General features: G+C 51.4%; 1 protein-coding gene across 1 annotated transcript; it reads left to right on the top strand.

The window, feature by feature from the left end:
• The first annotated feature begins 887 nt into the window (after positions 1–887).
• On the top strand, positions 888–18,338 carry lin54 (lin-54 DREAM MuvB core complex component). The gene is made up of 14 exons (XM_079256062.1): positions 888–997; positions 3,724–4,490; positions 9,265–9,376; positions 9,451–9,581; positions 9,663–9,812; positions 11,987–12,185; positions 12,263–12,336; positions 12,417–12,614; positions 12,686–12,777; positions 15,105–15,176; positions 15,653–15,755; positions 15,853–15,990; positions 16,059–16,261; positions 17,369–18,338. Exons 2-14 carry the CDS (start codon positions 3,753–3,755, stop codon positions 17,568–17,570), a joined length of 2,412 nt encoding a protein of 803 aa, XP_079112188.1. The 5' UTR covers positions 888–997; positions 3,724–3,752; the 3' UTR covers positions 17,571–18,338.
• Positions 18,339–19,774: the final 1,436 nt, after the last annotated feature.

Genomic DNA, 19,774 nt, shown 5'->3' with positions numbered 1-19,774 from the left:
TGTACATAAATGTACAATAACCGAGTTTCAACTTAAAAATAGAAAATTCAAATGGCTCAGGTGGAAATAATTTGCACAACAAAAACTTTATTTACACTGTGGATGCGGATCATAAACTTTTCTTTAAATTAACTATAGCTTCACACAATTCATAAACAGTGCAACTCATATATCAGTGATATATATTGATTATATATTTAAACGTTTCTTTTATTATGTTATTTTCTTTTTTTTTCAACTTTTGTGCAATTTATTCTGCATATTTATTTATCTGTAATACTAATTGTCTTTCATATACTTTCATTTACTATAAATTATTGCTAGCATTATTCTTTGTATCATAACATAGGTGATATTATGGGGTAGGAAGGAAGTAATCAAACAAACAAACAAAAAAAGGCTGTAGCACTTCATGTAAGGATTTGTGTCCAACTGGACAGTCCACCAGCATCTTCCTACAATGTCCTCTGCTGTTTGATTTCGTGCTTGTGTTGTTCTCACTCATATGTAAGTCGCTTTGGATAAAAGTGTCTGCTAAATGACTGTAGAATATAATAGAATTAGTAAATTTTATTCAGTTAAATAATTTAGTTGATTGATGTAAAATTAGAAAGACAATCTTTGTATTCTCACCTTTCGTATTTGTACCATCAGCTGAGCATTATTTCTTTCATTGTTTTTTAATTCCGATGTGAATAAATGCTGAGAATATGAATAAGCCTAACAGTTTTTGCAGTATTTAAATATTTTATCTTATTTTTGTTTATTATTGTTTTCTAAATGAATGAATGAATGAAAGTATTGTATTCCGATGCAGCGCCAGAGGAAAGTACGTCCTGTACCTTTAAGCGTTCTACGTCACGGTGACGTGGCGCACAGAGGGCGTGGCCGGCCTGTGAAATGTCAGGGAGGAATGGCGCTCGGCGCGGTATTTTGAACAATCGCTCTTTCCTTTCCTCGATTTATCTGGAAACGCTGCTCAGCGTGGAAATCTTGGGTAAGCCCGACTCTATCTGGGTCCTTCCTGTACTTCATCACCCGGTTTGAGGCGGGAAGCCGCGCAGTGAGGGAGGTGTTGGGGATAATGTTGTGCTAGCTAGTGCGGGTTAGCCAGCTCAGCAACTTCGCTAGTTGTCCTGCCCGCTGGGTGGATGGGGCTCTGCTGCTCCTCCTGCTTCCCCTGCTGCTCAGAAGAAGGGCTCGAGGAGAAAGGTCTTCCTTTTAACTAAATTTCTACTGTGTTCTGGATTAATTAGGCACAAAGAAAGCGGGCAGTTGAGGAAGATACGGTCCTGTAGTGTTTTAAACCTTCCGCTGAGTGAACTAAGTGTTACTAGAAAGTAGAACCTGAGCTGGACAAAGACTGGAGCAGGTTCCTGTCTTGTTGGTTCTGCTGGTTCTGTTGGTTCTGCTGGTTCTGTCAGAGAGGACAGGACACAACCCACCCTTTGCTGTTAGGTCTTTACATCCATCAGGTTGTTCATGTTTTCGGCCCATAAGGTTGTTTGTTTACATAAAAAATGTTGTTTATATTTACATCCAGAAGGTTGTTTATGGTTACATCCATAAGGTTGTTTATGGTTACATCCATAAGGTTGTTTATGTTTACATCCTTGAGGTTGTTTATATTTACATCCTTAAGGTTGTTTTATGTTTACATCCAGAAGGTTGTTTGTGTTTACATCTTTAAGGTTGTTTATGTTTACATCCATTAGGTTGTTTATGTTTACATCCTTAAGGTTGTTTATGTTTACATCCAGAAGGTTGTTTGTTTACATCCATTAGGTTGTTTATGTTTACATCCTTTAGGTTGTTTATGTTTACATCCATTAGGTTGTTTATGTTTACATCCATTAGGTTGTTTGTGTTTACATCTTTAAGGTTGTTTATGTTTACATCCAAAGGTTGTTTGTGTTTACATCCATTAGGTTGTTTATGTTTACATCCTTAAGGTTGTTTATGTTTACATCCAGAAGGTTGTTTGTGTTTACATCCATTAGGTTGTTTGTGTTTACATCCATTAGGTTGTTTATGTTTACATCCTTGAGGTTGTTTATGTTTACATCCTTGAGGTTGTTTATGTTTACATCCTTAAGGTTGTTTATGTTTACATCCATTAGGTTGTTTATGTTTACATCCTTAAGGTTGTTTATGTTTACATCCTTAAGGTTGTTTGTGTTTACATCCATTAGGTAGTTTGTTTACATCCTTAAGGTTGTTTATGTTTACATTCTCAAGGTTGTTTATGTTTACATCCTCAAGGTTGTTTATGTTTACATCCATTAGGTTGTTTATATTTACATCCTTGAGGTTGTTTATGTTTACATCTTTAAGGTTGTTTATGTTTACATCCATTAGGTAGTTTGTTTACATCCTTAAGGTTGTTTATGTTTACATCCATTAGGTTGTTTATGTTTACATTCTCAAGGTTGTTTATGTTTACATCCTCAAGGTTGTTTATGTTTACATCCATTAGGTTGTTTATATTTACATCCTTGAGGTTGTTTATGTTTACATCCAGAAGGTTGTTTATGTTTACATCCAGAAGGTTGTTTATGTTTACATCCATTAGGTTGTTTGTGTTTACATCCATTAGGTTGTTTATGTTTACATCCTTAAGGTTGTTTATGTTTACATCCATTAGGTTGTTTGTGTTTACAGTTTTATAAAACTAGTTGTAATGAGCCCCAGCTGGAAGAGAGGAAATAAAAACATGACTTTTAATGAAATAAAACCATCAGGGCGACCACCTTTAGCCTGCAGGCTCATCCTGAAGAGGTGTTTTGGGAAACTGGTTTGTTTGGTGACATTTGTTGGGATAAGTCCTCCAAGCTGCAGCAATATCCCAGATGACAGCAGGACTGACCGGGAGCTATCCAGACTGTCCTGCAGAGTGTCCCGGCTGGTGACGGCTCTCATGGCCTGCTCTTGTGCAGCCGCCTGGTCTGGAGACGTACGGTCCGGGTCATGGTCTCGGGAACGGGTAGAACATGGAACACACTGCCATTCCCAGCTCAGAGAGAGCCGAGATGATGACGAGGGAAAAGTAGCAGATCTTTCCAGTCCGACCTCGGCCTGGGAGAGAGAGGCAGTCCGCAATCAGCTGGAGTTCCCCCCGGAGCCCCGCGTAGCAGGGTGTTTCTCTGGGAACCAGAAAGCAGCTCTGCTGGGGAACGTGTGTGTGTGTGTGTGTGTGTGTGTGTGTGTGTGTGTGTGTGATTAATGCTGAACAGAGAGCAGCAGGACAAAGATCTGCCGCGGCCTCGTGAACCCACCGGCTGCCAGCTCCTGTCAAAACGCGCACAGGAGAAACGGGGCTCGTGCACGTCTCACGTGACGACAGACTAACCTGCAGCTTTCACATCCCTCAGCAGGCTGCAGCATTCTTCACCATGTCTATATATACATATGTCTATGTCTGTCTATCTAAGATATATATAGATATAGATAAATATATATATAATCGATATTTATCAACTATATCTATCTATCCATGTCTATCTAACGATATATAAAATGTATATGTGTGTATGGTTATATAATTAGCTTGTCTGTATGTGAAGTAAAACAGAAAAGAGTCACACTGCAGACTTTATATTAATGCAGATGTAAATGTGTCCGGCTGGCTGCAGGATTGCGTATTAATACATAAAGTTTCCAACCTTTACAGTTTAACGTCTCTTGTCTGTTTGTGGCGTCTCTAACGATGATGTCGTGTTTCAGGCTAAACTGCGAGCGGAGACTTTGCAAACATGGACGTGGTGTCGCCAGAGCTGAACAGCCTCCTTCCTGATGAAATCATGGATACCGAGGCCATGGAGGATGTCCCTCCGCCGCAGCCCGATGGCCCTGCGCCACGGTCGGAGTCCAGCCATGACGCAGCGGTCCCCATGGAAACCGACGCGCCTGTTCTATCGGAGAACCTGAGCATCTGTTCCACAGAGCACGCTCAGACTTTGAGCACGTCCGCAGCTGCAGACTCCGCGCTCATCCCAGGAAGTCAGCCTTCCCTCTCCGTTTCCACGTCATCATCACCGCTTCTCACGCTCAGACCAGCCCAGGCTACGTCCACAGCCACGACCAAAACCACAGACAGCGTGACTGGGACCAGTGTGTCCACCAGCGGCTTGCAGAAGCTCACGGCTCCCTTCACCATCTCTGCCGCTAATCACCAGATCATCCTCAACAAGGTGGCCTCGTCTCAAGCCACAGAAGCTGCCAAGTCTGCCGGCGCTGCGCCCCAGGTCATCAAGCAGGAGGGACAAAAGCTTTTGGTTACGGCCATCGGGAAGTCGGGGCAGCCCATCGTGCTCCAGCTGCCCCCCGCCGGCAGCAAGCCCGGGAGTTCGCAGGCTTCCGGGGACGCCAAGTCTCAGACGCCGCAGTTCAAAGTGGTGACTATAGGCGGCAGGCCAGAACTGAAGCCGGTGGTGGGGAGTCCTGGCAACCAGGTGACCACGTTACAGGCCCAGCAGCTGAAGACGGTACAGGTAAGTCCGATCAGCATCAGAGCCAGCAGACGTTTGCTGTTTCATAAAACCTCTTTTTATTGTTTTCCCATAAAAACACGGCTGCTTTGGACTTAGCGTGATGCTCACCTCCATCAGTGTTTCTCACAGTGAGACAAACAGGAGCAGGTAAACGTGAACAGCCTGGTGCCAGCGGTCCGCCCAGCAGACCCGTTTGGTAGTCTTTACTCCGGATTTTCCAGCGTCTGTTACTGAAGCGGCTGGAGCTTCTTCTGACCGCTGGAGACAGAAAATATCTGCGAACCGGTTCATGTAAACATGTTTTTTGTTAAGATAAAGACGTTTTAGAGCAAATATGAAGTTTGTTTTTCTTACTAAAGAGCTTGATGACTAAATAAACACTAATTCCGTGATAAATATTAAAGTTTAACCTCAGCATGGAAACAACTCCTTTAACTGCTCTGACATGCGATAAAACACTTCTTCAGTGATTATAATCGTATGTTTTATTCATAATTTGTGGAAATAAACCAGCGTGAGCGTCTCCACCACCTGGTCTGGGTGTTTTCTGCCTTTTTATTATTATTTGGCCGGTGATGGACGGTTGAGCTGTCCTGGTGCCTCTGGGATAGACGCCAGCTTCCCGCGACCCGTAATCTGACTCAGCGGGTTGGAAAATGACCGAATGATGATTTTGATTTGATTGTAAAAAAGTTTATTTTTATTATCCTCAAAATGAAAAGGATGAAATGCGAACATGCTTTTCTGTTCTTGGTGTGAAACTGTGAAGATCTGAATAACAGGAACTGGCTGACATCCGCTCGGAGTGGAAACAAGTCAGGGTTTCCATCTGTACTGGTCTCATGATGTGATTTAATTCGTTAATGGTTCCCGCTACGCCCTGACGCTTCCCGCTACGTCCTGACGTTTCCCGCTACGCCCTGACGTTTCCCGCTACGCCCTGACGCTTCCCGCTACGCCCTGACGCTTCCCGCTACGCCCTGACGCTTCCCGCTACGTCCTGACGCTTCCCGCTACGTCCTGACGCTTCCCGCTACGTCCTGACGCTTCCCGCTACGTCCTGACGCTTCCCGCTACGTCCTGACGTTTCCCGCTACGCCCTGACGCTTCCCGCTACGTCCTGACGTTTCCCGCTACGTCCTGACGTTTCCCGCTACGCCCTGACGCTTCCCGCTACGTCCTGACGCTTCCCGCTACGTCCTGACGTTTCCCGCTACGCCCTGACGCTTCCCGCTACGTCCTGACGCTTCCCGCTACGTCCTGACGCTTCCCGCTACGTCCTGACGTTTCCCGCTACGCCCTGACGTTTCCCGCTACGTCCTGACGTTTCCCGCTACGCCCTGACGTTTCCCGCTACGCCCTGACGCTTCCCGCTACGCCCTGACGCTTCCCGCTACGCCCTGACGCTTCCCGCTACGTCCTGACGCTTCCCGCTACGTCCTGACGCTTCCCGCTACGTCCTGACGCTTCCCGCTACGTCCTGACGTTTCCCGCTACGCCCTGACGCTTCCCGCTACGCCCTGACGCTTCCCGCTACGTCCTGACGCTTCCCGCTACGTCCTGACGTTTCCCGCTACGTCCTGACGCTTCCCGCTACGCCCTGACGCTTCCCGCTACGTCCTGACGCTTCCCGCTACGCCCTGACGCTTCCCGCTACGCCCTGACGTTTTTATCATTAATTATGTCATAAATCCGCCGGAAAGGGTTAAAGGCCGGAACAAGACGAACATCCTGAACATTCCAGTTAAAAAACAAGTTATTTGAACTTGATTAGAAATATAAAAATTTTAAAAACGCTCAAAAGGAGAATGTGGGAGCGTAAACGTATATGACCTGACCCTGACCTGCGTGATGTCATCATTACGATCATCACCATGTACGATCGATACCACTTTATCAGATGTTTTTATTACGTAGTAAGCATAATATTCAGTCTGTACGTCTTCATTCCAGACTGTCTCTGTATTTTGCCTTAAAACCAGGAAGTGTCAGCTCTGTCTGTGTTCCTCCACCATTTCACACAGAAACTTTCCCGGCGCTTCTCGCCAACTGCGTTTCAAACCTTGTTCCATCGTACGTGAAACCTGTCCGCCTGAAAGGTTCCGTATCCTCGCATGTTCCTAGGTATAAACATCAGAACCGCATGGTGGGACGGATCCGGTCCAACAGCTCTGGCTTGTAAACGCAGGTCTTTGTAGACTTCTAAATGCCAACAAACTTTCATGAGATGTGATTTCATCTTCGTTATTAACCCTGAATTCGTGTTTCTGCGGGGTTCATCGCTCAGAACGTGAATTTGGGTTTCTGCATGGTTCATCGCTCGGAACCTGAATTCCGGTTTCTGCATGGTTCGTTGCTCGGAACCTGAATTTCGGTTTCTGCGTGGTTCGTTGCTCGGAACGTGAATTCATGTTTCTGCGTGGTTCATCGCTAGGAAGGTGAATTTGGGTTTCTGTGGGGTTCATCGCTCGGAACGTGAATTTGGGTTTCTGTGGGGTTCATCGCTCGGAACGTGAATTCATGTTTCTGCGTGGTTCATCGCTCGGAACGTGAATTTGGGTTTCTGCGCGGTTCGTCGCTCGGAACGTGAATTTGGGTTTCTGCGCGGTTCATTGCTCGGAGCGTGAATTTCGGTTTCTGCGTGGTTCGTTGCTCGGAACGTGAATTCATGTTTCTGCGTGGTTCATCGCTCGGAACGTGAATTTGGGTTTCTGCGCGGTTCGTCGCTCGGAACGTGAATTTGGGTTTCTGCGCGGTTCATTGCTCGGAGCGTGAATTTGGGTTTCTGCGGGGTTCATCACTGGGAACGTGAATTTGGGTTTCTGCGGGGTTCGTCGCTCGGAACGTGAATATGGGTTTCTGCGCGGTTCGTCGCTCGGAACATGAATTCAGGTTTCTGCGGGGTTCGTCGCTCCGAACATGAATTCAGGTTTCTGCGTGGTTCATCGCTGGGAACGTGAATTTTGGTTTTTGCGGGGTTCATCGCTGGGAACGTGAATTTTGGTTTTTGCGGGGTTCATCGCTGGGAACGTGAATTTTGGTTTCTGCGGGGTTCATCGCTGGGAACGTAAATTTGGGTTTCTGCGGGGTTCGTCGCTCGGAACGTGAATTTGGGTTTCTGCGCGGTTCGTCGCTTGGAACATGAACTCAGATTTCTGCGGGGTTCATTGCTCGGAATGTGAATTCGGGTTTCTGCGGGGTTCGTTGCTCGGAAAGTGAATTTGGGTTTCTGCGGGGTTCATCGCTCGGAAAGTGAATTTGGGTTTCTGCGCGGTTTGTCGCTCGGAACGTGAATTTGGGTTTCTGCGCGGTTCGTCGCTTGGAACATGAATTCAGGTTTCTGTGGGGTTTAGCGCTCGGAACGTGAATTCGGGTTTCTGCGGGGTTCGTTGCTCGGAAAGTGAATTTGGGTTTCTGCGGGGTTCGTTGCTCGGAACCTGAATTTCGGTTTCTGCGTGGTTCGTTGCTCGGAACGTGAATTCATGTTTCTGCGTGGTTCATCGCTAGGAAGGTGAATTTGGGTTTCTGTGGGGTTCATCGCTCGGAACGTGAATTTGGGTTTCTGCGGGGTTCATCGCTGGGAACGTGAATTTGGGTTTCTGTGTGGGTCATCGCTCGGAAGGTGAATTCGGGTTTCTGCGGGGTTCATCGCTCGGAACGCGAATTTGGGTTTCTGCGGGGTTCATCACTGGGAACGTGAATTTGGGTTTCTGCGGGGTTCGTCGCTCTGAACGTGAATATGGGTTTCTGCGCGGTTCGTCGCTCCGAACATGAATTCAGGTTTCTGCGTGGTTCGTCGCTCGGAACATGAATTCAGGTTTTTGCGGGGTTCATCGCTGGGAACGTGAATTTTGGTTTTTGCGGGGTTCATCGCTGGGAACGTGAATTTTGGTTTCTGCGGGGTTCATCGCTGGGAACGTGAATTTGGGTTTCTGCGGGGTTCGTCGCTCGGAACGTGATTTTGGGTTTCTGCGCGGTTCGTCGCTCGGAACATGAACTCAGATTTCTGCGGGGTTCATTGCTCGGAATGTGAATTCGGGTTTCTGCGTGGTTCGTTGCTCGGAAAGTGAATTTGGGTTTCTGCGGGGTTCATCGCTCGGAAAGTGAATTTGGGTTTCTGTGCGGTTTGTCGCTCGGAACGTGAATTTGGGTTTCTGCGCGGTTCGTCACTTGGAACATGAATTCAGGTTTCTGTGGGGTTTAGCGCTCGGAACGTGAATTCAGGTTTCTGTGGGGTTTAGCGCTCGGAACGTGAATTCGGGTTTCTGCGGGGTTCGTTGCTCGGAAAGTGAATATGGGTTTCTGCACGGTTCGTTGCTCGGAAAGTGAATTTGGGTTTCTGCGGGGTTCGTTGCTCGGAAAGTGAATTTGGGTTTCTGCGGGGTTTGTTGCTCGGAAAGTGAATTTGGGTTTCTGCGGGGTTCATCGCTCGGAATGTGAATTCGGGTTTCTGCGGGGTTCATCGCTCGGAATGTGAATTCAGGTTTCTGCGGGGTTCATCGCTCGGAATGTGAATTCGGGTTTCTGCGGGGTTCATTGCTCGGAATGTGAATTCGGGTTTCTGCGGGGTTCATCGCATGGAATGTGAATTTGGGTTTCTGCGGGGTTCGTTGCTTGGAAAGTGAATTTGGGTTTCTGCGCGGTTCGTCGCTCGGAACGTGAATTCGGGTGTCTGGGTGGTTCCTCGCTCGGAACGTGCCAGGAGACCAAAAACGCTGAAACGTTCGGGAAGGTTCTACTCTGATTGCTAATTGCTTTGTTTGCGTCTCCTCAGATTCCTAAGAAAACCCCCGCCTCCTCAGCGGCTCCCATCAAGTTTATCATCACCAAGACGGTAAACAGCAAAGGCCTGTCGCCACAGACGTCCGTCACGCCCGTCATCGCAGGTGGGTGGAACCGCTAGCCTTTCTGCTGCCGCCACCCTGCTGGTATGTTAATGCGGATGCGTTGCGCTTTACAGGCCGGGTTCTGACCCAGACCTCACCCGTCCTGCCCACGAGGACCATCACCCTGTCCGAGCCCCACAACAGCAGCATGCAGAGCATCCCTGGGAAAAAGATCGCCATCTCCCCTCTCAAGACTCCCAGCAAGGTGAGTTGTGCGCTGCAGCAGCCATGTTGAGCTGAGTTGTCTCCAAACCGTTGACCTCCCACCTGTCTGTCCGTCCGTTAGGTGACAGTGGTGTCCGTGGCGTCCCCGCCCTCCAGCGCCTCCCAGAAGTCTGTAGCACTTCCTGTCAATGTAGCACTTGGCCAGCAGATCCTTGCGGTCCAGCAGTCCACGTCTCCCGTCAAGGTGGCCACCAGCCAAACGGCGGCACAGGTGAGTCGCCGAGGTCCTGATCTCCTGTCCAGCCTTTCCTTCTGCAGCTGCAGGATTGGGGGTGTCGACGCCGGCTTCAGGAGACCCAGTTTAGTCCAGGACCTGGAGCTGGTCGCCATGGTGACACAAAGCGGCTACGATGTGACGCTTGCACAGCTCGCGACTGAATCTGGTGATGCAGCCAACACGCCTTCTGCCCTGTGAAGTTTCAGACGGTTGGTTGGACTGGTTTCACTGGTTGTGCTGGTCAAACTGGTTGAACTAGTTGGACCAATTGTACTGATCGGAGTGGCTTTGCTGGTTTAACTGGTTGTTTGGATGCATCTCTGCCAGTTTGAAAAGACAGAACGTCCGCTAGACTCGGTCCAGTCGGGGACGCGGTCCAGTCAGGTCAGGGAGTCGGTCCGGTCGGGGACTCTGTCTGGTCGGGGACTCTGTCTGGTCGGGGACTCGGTGCGGTCGGATCGGAGAATCAATCGGGGACTCGGTGCGATCGGAGACTCGGTGCAGTCGGGCACTTGGTGCGGTTGGATCGGGGACTCGGTGCAGTCGGGCACTCGGTGCGGTTGGATCGGGGACTCGGTGTGGTCGGGGACTCGGTGCAGTCGGGGACTCGGTGCAGTCAGATCAGGGACTCTGTCGGGGACTCGGTGCGATCGGAGACTCGGTCGGGGACTCGGTGCAGTCAGATCAGGGACTCTGTCGGGGACTCGGTGCGATCGGAGACTCGGTCGGGGACTCGGTGCAGTCGGACACTTGGTGCGGTTGGATCGGGGACTCGGTCGGGGACTCGGTGCAGTCGGGCACTCGGTGCGGTTGGATCGGGGACTCGGTCGGGGGCCTCGTCCTTCAGGACCGACTTTATATTCATGCTGCGCGACTCGATCCAATCGAACTGATTAAATCGCATCCCGCCGTCTACGAGTGGCAGTAAATATGACTGAATTAGACGAGAAAACCAATGAAGAAGAAAGCTGGTTTATCTATTGGTTAAAGACACTACCGAACGTTTCCCATGTCTCCGTCAGCTCCCCCTACTGGCGGTTAATCCATCCTGCATCCTGCCTGACCTGTTAGCTCTCTCCAGACAGCAGAAGACCATGACTCTGGTTTTGTCTCTTTTAATCTTGTTTCTTTGCTGAATCAGCGACGTTGTGTTCAGAACATCCAGTTCCTTCTGAAACTGTGAAGCCAAACGTCTCGTTCCGGATGTAAATGTTGTGTCGTGTCGGTTTCTCCGCCTTGGGACGCTGCTGGACAACAGCGTCTTTAGAAATACACGATAGATGTCACTGTGTCATCAAACACGTCCGGGACGCCGAGTTTTACTGTCAGAAAGTTACAGAATTTGTCTTCAATGCAGGATGTGTGTTTCCATGGGATCTGGATCAGATCCTGGTGGTTCGGGGTGGATCAGGTGGTTCGCTGCACCGAACTGCGATTTCCTGGGAACCCCGTGGAATAAAGAACGTTTCCACAGATGCTGCAGGTTGAGCTGCACTCCTGCCGTGCAGATGATGGTAAACCTGCACTCTTCTTTCCTGCTGTCGGACTTATTCTGGCTTTACTCTTCTCGGCGTTCCAGAATGTGTAAACGGGAATTTTACCATAAGGTTTGTTTACTGCCGTTGGAAATAAACAAACCTGCGCGTCAGCTGTGATGTGACTGTTGCACACATGGACATGCGAAGACGATGCTCAAACCCGTGCAGCTTCCTGTGTTTGGAGACGGACGCGTCGGCCCGCCCCGGATCAGTTTGTTGGCTTTTCCCCAAACCAAGCGGCTTTCCAAGCAGACGGACTACGATTGGATTCATGGGAGCGCATCCTTAGCTCGCCGCTGGAGGCGTGGCCTGTCGGTCATGGTGACACCACGACGACGGGAAGCTGCAGAGGTCAATATTCAGCTTTTCTTCTTCATTTGACTGTAGAACCAGGAGAAGCTCTTCGATGAGGATCAAACCCTCCTGGTGTTTGTTTTTACAGCTTCTCCGTGTCGTTCATCAGGCTGGAAGTCTGACGAACATGACGCGATGCGTAGCTGCTGGTCAGGCCACGCCGTCCACATCTTGAACCGGCGTTTCCTCAGTCAGGGCAGCGCCAGACCGAGACGTGTTCGATGCTCCAGAGTGACTGCAGCGACTAGTTTGATGACGGCTTGTTGTTTTCCTCAGAGTATTAAACCGGTTCAGTCGGTGGCAGTGGGAGGAGTCGGCTCCCAGTTTAAGACCATCATCCCGCTGGCCACCCAGCCCAATGTGCAGCAGATCCAGGTGCCGGGGAGCCGGTTCCACTATGTTCGCCTGGTCACGGCGACCACGGCCAGCAGCACGGGCCAGCCCAGCGGTCCCAGCACCAGCTCCGTACAGACAGGTGAACTGCTCGCTTCCTGCGCCAACGCGGCGGCTTGACGCCTTCTGCTTACTGCTCATGCTGCTGATGTCTGACAGGTAAACCGATGGTGGTCAGCACAGGAGCGGTTCGGATGTCGGTTCCAGTCGTCCCGGCGCAGGCCATGAAGCAGGTAACGCTGGTGCTGTCCGAGTCAACTCGCTCCGGTTTGGAATGTCTCCTGAATGTCGTCATCCCTCCTGTCTCCTGTAGGTGGCGCCCAAGCCTTTAACCTCAGCGGCACAAGTGGTCGCCAGCACTCAGAGCCAGCAACGCCTGATCATGCCTGCAACCCCGCTGCCGCAGATCCAGCCCAACTTCACCAACCTCCCCCCGGGCACCGTCCTGGCGCCGGCGCCTGGCGGCGGGAACGTTGGCTACGCCGTCGTTCCGGCGCAGTATGTCACCCAGGTCGGTTTACAACGCCAACGGCTGCTTTTGTCCGAGTTTCCAGCTGCTTCTGACATTGTCTGGTGTTGCAGCTGCAGCAGACGCCGTTTGTGACGCCCGCCAGCAGCTCCGGGTTCCCTGCATCCAGCAGCGTCCAGCCTCAGGCCAAGCTGCCGCTGAACGGGTGAGAAGCAACGTTCGCTAACCTTGGTTTTCACTCATTTCCATCCCAGTTCAGCAGACTGGAAAGCAGGAAAGATCTGTTCAGTGAAAAAGAAATGTACGTTTTAATCTGTTGTAGTTACAGTTAAACATGACAGGACTCTTCCGGTCCAGAGTCAGTCCTGGAAAGATGTCTCAGAGCTAGGAATGAAGGTTCAGGCCACTGTTGTCTCGCATTCCATCATGTCGGTCGGCCGGCGATACCGGCCAGTCAGACAGGGAAACCACCGTTTATTACAGTTATTCATGCATGTGTTGTCGAGATGGGAACTCGTCGTCTCTGGTCAGCGGCAACAAGGACATCCAAGCTGCTGGAGCGGTTTTTCATCCTTTTCTCTTTTTATTTATTATTATTTACACGAGTTATTCCCACGGGCGTCCTGTTGCGCTTGCCTTCCATGTTCCTGAGCTGGAGCTGATCAGACGGAGGCGTCGTGACAGTGTCTGTCGACAGATTCCAGCTCAAGGGGAGGATTCCGGCTCGAGGGGAGGATTCTGGGTCGAGGGGAGAATTCCGGGTTGGGGGGAAGGATTACGGGTCGATGGGAGGATTCCAGCTCGACGGGAGGATTCCGGCTCGAGGGGAGGGTTCCGGCTTGAGGGTAGAATTCCGGCTCGAGGGGAGAATTCCAGCTCAGAGGGAGGATTCCGGCTTGAGGGGATGATTCCAGCTCGACGGGAGGATTCCGGCTCGAGGGGAGGATTCTGGCTCGAGGGGAGGATTCCGGCTCGAGGGGAGGATTCCAGCTCGAGGAACCATTCCGGCTCAGAGGGAGGATTCCCGGTCAAGGGAAGGATTCCGGCTCGAGGAACCATTCTGGGTCGAGGGGAGAATTCCAGCTCAGAGGGAGGATTCTGGCTCAGAGGGAGGATTCCGGCTCGAGGGAAGGATTCCGGCTCGAGGGAAGGATTCCGGCTCGAGGGAAGGATTCCGGCTCGAGGGGAGAATTCTGGCTCGAAGGGAGGATTCCGGGTCGAGGGGAGGATTCCGGGTTGGGGGGAAGGATTACGGGTCGATGGGAGGATTCCGGCTCGAGGGGAGGATTGCGGCTCGAGGGGAGGATTCCAGCTCGAGGAACCATTCCGGCTCAAGGGAAGGATTCCGGCTCAAGGGAAGGATTCCGGCTCAAGGGAAGGATTCCGGCTCAAGGGGAGGGTTACGGGTCGAGGGGAGGGTTACGGGTCGAGGGGAGGGTTACGGGTCGAGGGGAGGGTTACGGGTCGAGGGGAGGTTTCCGGCTCGAGGGGAGGATTGCGGCTCGAGGGGAGGATTCCAGCTCGAGGAACCATTCCGGCTCAAGGGAAGGATTCCGGCTCAAGGGAAGGATTCCGGCTCAAGGGAAGGATTCCGGGTCGAGGGGAGAATTCCGGGTCGAGGGGAGGGTTACGGGTCGAGGGGAGGGTTACGGGTCGAGGGGAGGGTTACGGGTCGAGGGGAGGTTTCCGGGTCGAGGGGAGGGTTACGGGTCGAGGGGAGAATTCCAGCTCAGAGGGGAGAATTCTGGCTCGAAGGGAGGATTCCGGGTCGAGGGGAGAATTCCGGGTCGAGGGGAGAATTCCGGGTTGGGGGGAAGGATTACGGGTCGATGGGAGGATTCCGGCTCGAGGGGAGGATTCCAGCTCGAGGAACCATTCCGGCTCAAGGGAAGGATTCCGGCTCAAGGAACCATTCCGGGTCAAGGGGAGAATTCCGGGTCGAGGGGAGGGTTACGGGTCGAGGGGAGGGTTACGGGTCGAGGGGAGAATTCCAGCTCAGAGGGAGGATTCCGGCTTGAGGGTAGAATTCCGGCTCGAGGGGAGAATTCCAGCTCAGAGGGAGGATTCCGGCTCAGATGGAGGATTCCGGCTCAAGGGGAGTATTACGGTTCAAGGAACCATTCCGGCTCGAGGGGAGGATTCCGGGTCCAGGGGACCATTCCGGCTTTAAACGCCTTCCAGCCTTTTGAATTATCACCATTCAGTAGAGTTGGACTTGTTTTCCTCCACTGGTTGGTGGTCTTGATAGGGGAGTGAAGCTGAACCACTCTGGGCCCCTAGGCGAGGGCCCGGGGCGAGGACCCTGACAAGGCCCTGGATGAAGCCCCTGGGAAGCCTCTTTTCAGTCCTGCAGGTACTGCTGGTTCTTGCCCAGCGAGGCCCTGAGCAAGGCCCTGAGGGAGACCCTTTGTCTCCAGGGCAGCGTAGTCCAGCGAGGACGGGAAATGAATGCAGCATAAAAAATAATATGTATAAATAATGTGAAATAACATTATTGATTATGGATGATGTGATGGATGTTTGTCGTTTCAGTGTTTCAGCAGCAGAATCGACTTCCAGACCAAGAAAACCCTGCAACTGCACCAAGTCCCAGTGTCTCAAACTGTAAGCACGACTTTCATTCATTCATTTCTTGCAGCGCTCAGTCCAGTAGGGGGCCGCGCCGAGACTGGTCCCAGTGTAGACCTGGACAGGTCGCCAGTCCACCAGTTTCACATGGAACAGATGAAATCTTCTCCTTTCTGCATTTTGTTGTAATCATGTCTCAGTGTTGGTTAGGACAAATGGTCCTGGTCCTGCTGGCCTACATGGTCCTGGTCCTGCTGGCCTACATGGTCCTGGTCCTGCTGGCCTACATGGACCTGGTCCTGTTGGCCTACATGGTCCTGGTCCTGCTGGCCTACATGGACCTGGTCCTGTTGGCCTACATGGTCCTGGTCCTGCTGGCCTACATGGACCTGGTCCTGTTGGCCTACATGGTCCTGGTCCTGCTGGCCTACATGGTCCTGGTCCTGCTGGCCTACATGGACCTGGTCCTGCATGGACCTGGTCCACTGAGAGACCTGCTTGTGGTCCTGCAGGTACTGCGACTGCTTTGCAAACGGAGAATTCTGCAACAGCTGTAACTGCAACAACTGCTTCAACAACCTGGAGCACGAGACGGAGCGCCTCAAAGCCATCAAGGTGGGTGGAGCTTCCGTCCTCGCCGTGATCCGCGTCCTGTCTGAGGCGTGACTTCAGCTGAGTGTGTGTGTGTGTGTGTGTGTGTGTGTGTTCTCAGACGTGTCTGGACAGAAACCCAGAAGCTTTCAAACCTAAAATCGGCAAAGGTAAGGAAGGGGAATCGGACCGCCGGCACAGCAAAGGCTGCAACTGTAAACGCTCCGGCTGCCTGAAGAACTACTGCGAGTGCTACGAGGTGGGTTCCCCTCTTTCTCCCTGCTTACCCCCCCCCCCCTCCGGTTAAACTCTCTCTCCTCACCCCAGGCGAAGATCATGTGTTCGTCCATCTGCAAGTGCGTCGGCTGCAAGAACTTTGAGGAGAGTCCGGAGAGGAAGACGCTGATGCACCTGGCCGACGCGGCAGAAGTCCGCGTGCAGCAGCAGACCGCCGCCAAGACCAAGCTGTCCTCGCAGATCTCCGACCTGCTCATGCGGACCGCGCCAGTCATTTCAGGAGGAGGGGGGAGGTAACGCAACCTGATGTCTAGTCCTCCATGACACGGTGATAAAAGAACCGATCTTTAGACTCAGCTTGACCTGAAAACCTGAATACCAGGCAGACGTCTCCCCGACTTCCTTCATTTTGTGAAGAAATATGCATTTTCAGAAAATCACCATTTCTTCATTGGAATCCGTTAAAAGGAGGGGGGCGGCACTTCCGCTCAACATGCTTATCTTTCAGGCTCAATCTCCTGACGGTGCGCTGTGCGCACACACTCGGTTCATACACACTGAGATGCCTGGAAAACACAGCGACACACACCCCGCAAAGCTATCATATTTCACAATAATCTGTGATTTGTTGCAATAGTATCTGCTGCCGAACAAGCTGCGTGCGGTTGGCAGCCGCAACAAGAGACATTAAATAGTCTGCTCAAAAGCATTAGTAATTGATCTTATATCATTTCCTTTGTGAGTGACCATGGTAAAAGCGGGATAATGCCCTCCGAGGTGTCCATTATCAGAAATTAATGGACGACGTGGAGGGGTCTCACGGAGGACAGTTCGAGGCTCTGCGTCGTCCATTAATTTCTGATAATGGACTCCTCGGAGGCATTATCCCTTACTTCATCACCATCACCGCCATGTTGCTAAGAGACCTCTATATTCACCTGGACATGATGATGAAGACACTTCCTGTCAGACTTTCCACCAATCAGAGAGCTTAAACTGACGGTAACGTCCAATCAGGAGCAGCCAAAGATCAACAAGTGATGAGAAAAGCAGGAAAATAATGATCCTCTATGGCTGGAATAAAGCCAAGAAGATGTTTGGGATGCAGCTGAGGTGGAGGTGCTGCAGTGAGGACAGCAGGTAGATAGTAGCAGGAAGACGTGTCTTTATGCTGCTTTATTTCTTCATACATGCATTTTCCATCCTCTCAGCTTCATAATCTGACAGCTGAGGCTGAAACATCGCGCTGCCATGGAAACGTCTCACCTTGTTTCTCTCTGACAGACCAGTGTGTTTGCTCTGCAGAATGTGTGTGGTTTCCTGGTTGATGCGTGTTGCTGTAAGGTGTGTGTAAAGCAGGAAGTGGCATCCCATCTAAGATGTCCTCTGCCCCCCCGCAGGCTGCCCTACACGTTTGTGACGAAGGAGGTGTTTGAGGCGACGTGCGAGTGCTTGCTGGAGCAGGCCAAACGGGCCGAGCAGACTCAGCAGCCTCAGGCCGAGGCGGAGAGGATGATCCTGGAGGAGTTCGGACACTGCCTGATGAGCATCATCAGCTCGGCGGGGAAAGCCAAAGCAGACTGCGCTTCCATCAACTGCTAGGATCAACCCCCAGCTACCCCCCACTCCACCCGCCGCGGGGCTGACTGACTCCCGCCCAGGTTTCTGTCCTGCAGGGACACACCTCGCTTCCTAAACAAAGACCGGAACCGGGCCTGGCAAGCTGAGGACAGCAGGAGGAGCAGTGATTGGACCGTGTACCTGCTCCGGCTGACGGACAGGTGGACTCGTTTCTTCTGATTTGTTGCTGAACAGGAAGTGAAAACTGTCGTTCCCCTCCGAATACCCGGCATGTCTGTCTGTCCCTCTGCAGGTCTGTCCTCTGCAGGTCTATCCTCTGCAGGTCTATCCTCTGCAGGTCTGTCGTCTGCAGGTCTGCGGTGTTTGTCGAGCAACATGTATTTTCATATTTATGGCAGTGACACCTGTGAGCTCTGACGGTTTGTTTCTGACCCGGTCTCGGCTGACAGCCGTGTCGATGCTTTTCCATAAAATTTGACGGACGCAGACCTGCCGCCGGTGACCCTGCCGCCGGTGACCCTGCGGCTGAAGCGGCGTCTTCCTCCCACACGGATCCAGGGCCCTGCTGGACGATTCTTACCAGCATCTTCCGCGACGTTGCCAGGAGCGTAAACTATCTGTTGTTCACGAAAGCCAGCAGCGTTGTCCGGGGCAACCAGCCCCCGCCCTCAGCAGGAACATCTGGACATGTCCGTCTGGTGGTCTGCAGTCAAGATTCTGTTCTTAAGTCCACCGTCCTGCCAGGATCCGGGGGCTCTGCTCTGAATAAACCAATCAGCTGGCTCCACACACGTCATGTAAATGAATTAATGAATGAATCCCATTGGACGATTGATCTGGTCATTAAAGTGGAAATACTAGTTTGGTTTAATGTTTTTCCCAGTTCCAGCGTTCTGCATGCGTGTTCCACCTCTGCGGCCTGCAGGACACGTCCACGGCTCGGTGAGGACCAGGACTGGGTTTTCCAGATGTTTAGAGTCCAGCCCCGTTAGCCAAAACAAGTACAAGTCCCTGTACGTAGATTATCTTAACTCAGCTGCCACCGGCTCCTTCAACCCGCTTGTGGCTCCGCCCTGTTTTTTCTCCTCACACACACACACACACACAGACAATCAGAGCAACGCTAACAGCTAGCGAGGCTGTGGGATGGCGGCAATGTGCGGCTAGACGTTCAGGACACGGTGATGTTTCCAGAACAGCGTGGCCACTTTAAAAATGGTCGAGCTAGACAGAGGAGAGAGAGACGTACAGCATGTCAGCAGCAGAGGAAGTTAGCTCTGAGAAGCTAACTGTTTAGCAGCAAATGTTTTGCAACAAGCTTTAGCAATGAACACCACAAAGTCTGCTTCACTGCTGCTAGCTGTTAGCTGCAGGTCCTCTCAGCCTGTCGAGGAGGTTTACCAGCTGCTTCGGTCGGAGTTTTCAGACTGGAGGCAACATCAGAGCAGCAGGCTACTAAACCGTTGGAGAGATGTTCACTTCTGGACCAAAATTACCAACAGAAAGACCCGGAAAATGACTTAAGCTAAATGCTAACTGGCATTTAGTTGACCTGGTAAAGCAGCTGCTTTTTACACACAAGTTTTTAGTTCCTACATCTCCCTGATCCACTTTCTCATCTACTGCTGGAGAGTAGAGAACAGTAGAGCCCACACCATGTTAAACATAGAAATAAAGTGTTTAGATCACATCCAACAAAAATAGGTTGTACTGATTCCATTTGAGTATCTTCCATGTGCTGGTCAGGAAGACCAGGCGCACGCTCAGCAGCATCCAGACAGAATCCTGCACACGCTAATGAAGATCCCGGAGAAACCCGGAGCAGACATGATCCGGATTCATCCTGGAACCCGGAGCAGAGATGATCCGGATTCACGGTGGAACCCGGAGCAGAGATGATGCGGATTCATCCTGGAACCCGGAGCAGAGATGATGCGGATTCATCCTGGAACCCGGAGCAGAGATGATCCGGATTCATCCTGGAACCCGGAGCAGACATGATCCGGATTCATCCTGGAACCCGGAGCAGACATGATCCGGATTCATCCTGGAACCCGGAGCAGACATGATGCGGATTCATCCTGGAACCCGGAGCAGAGATGATCCGGATTCACGGTGGAACCCGGAGCAGAGATGATGCGGATTCATCCTGGAACCCGGAGCACAGATGATGCGGATTCATCCTGGAACCCGGAGCACAGATGATGCGGATTCATCCTGGAACC

This window comes from Telmatherina bonti (genome assembly GCF_933228915.1).
Source record: "Telmatherina bonti genome assembly, chromosome: 17".
Taxonomy (NCBI): Eukaryota; Metazoa; Chordata; class Actinopteri; order Atheriniformes; family Telmatherinidae; genus Telmatherina; species Telmatherina bonti.
The sequence above is the reverse complement of the archived record's forward strand: the minus strand, read 5'-3'. Positions and strand labels throughout refer to the sequence as shown.

Coding starts and splice junctions, on each gene's coding strand:
- lin54 (XM_079256062.1), top strand. CDS start 3,753: ATGGACGTGGTGTCGCCAGAGCTGAACAGCCTCCTTCCTGATGAAATC. Junction 15,177..15,652: donor AAGTCCCAGTGTCTCAAACT/GTAAGCACGACT, acceptor GTGGTCCTGCAG/GTACTGCGACTGCTTTGCAA. Junction 15,756..15,852: donor AGCGCCTCAAAGCCATCAAG/GTGGGTGGAGCT, acceptor GTGTGTTCTCAG/ACGTGTCTGGACAGAAACCC.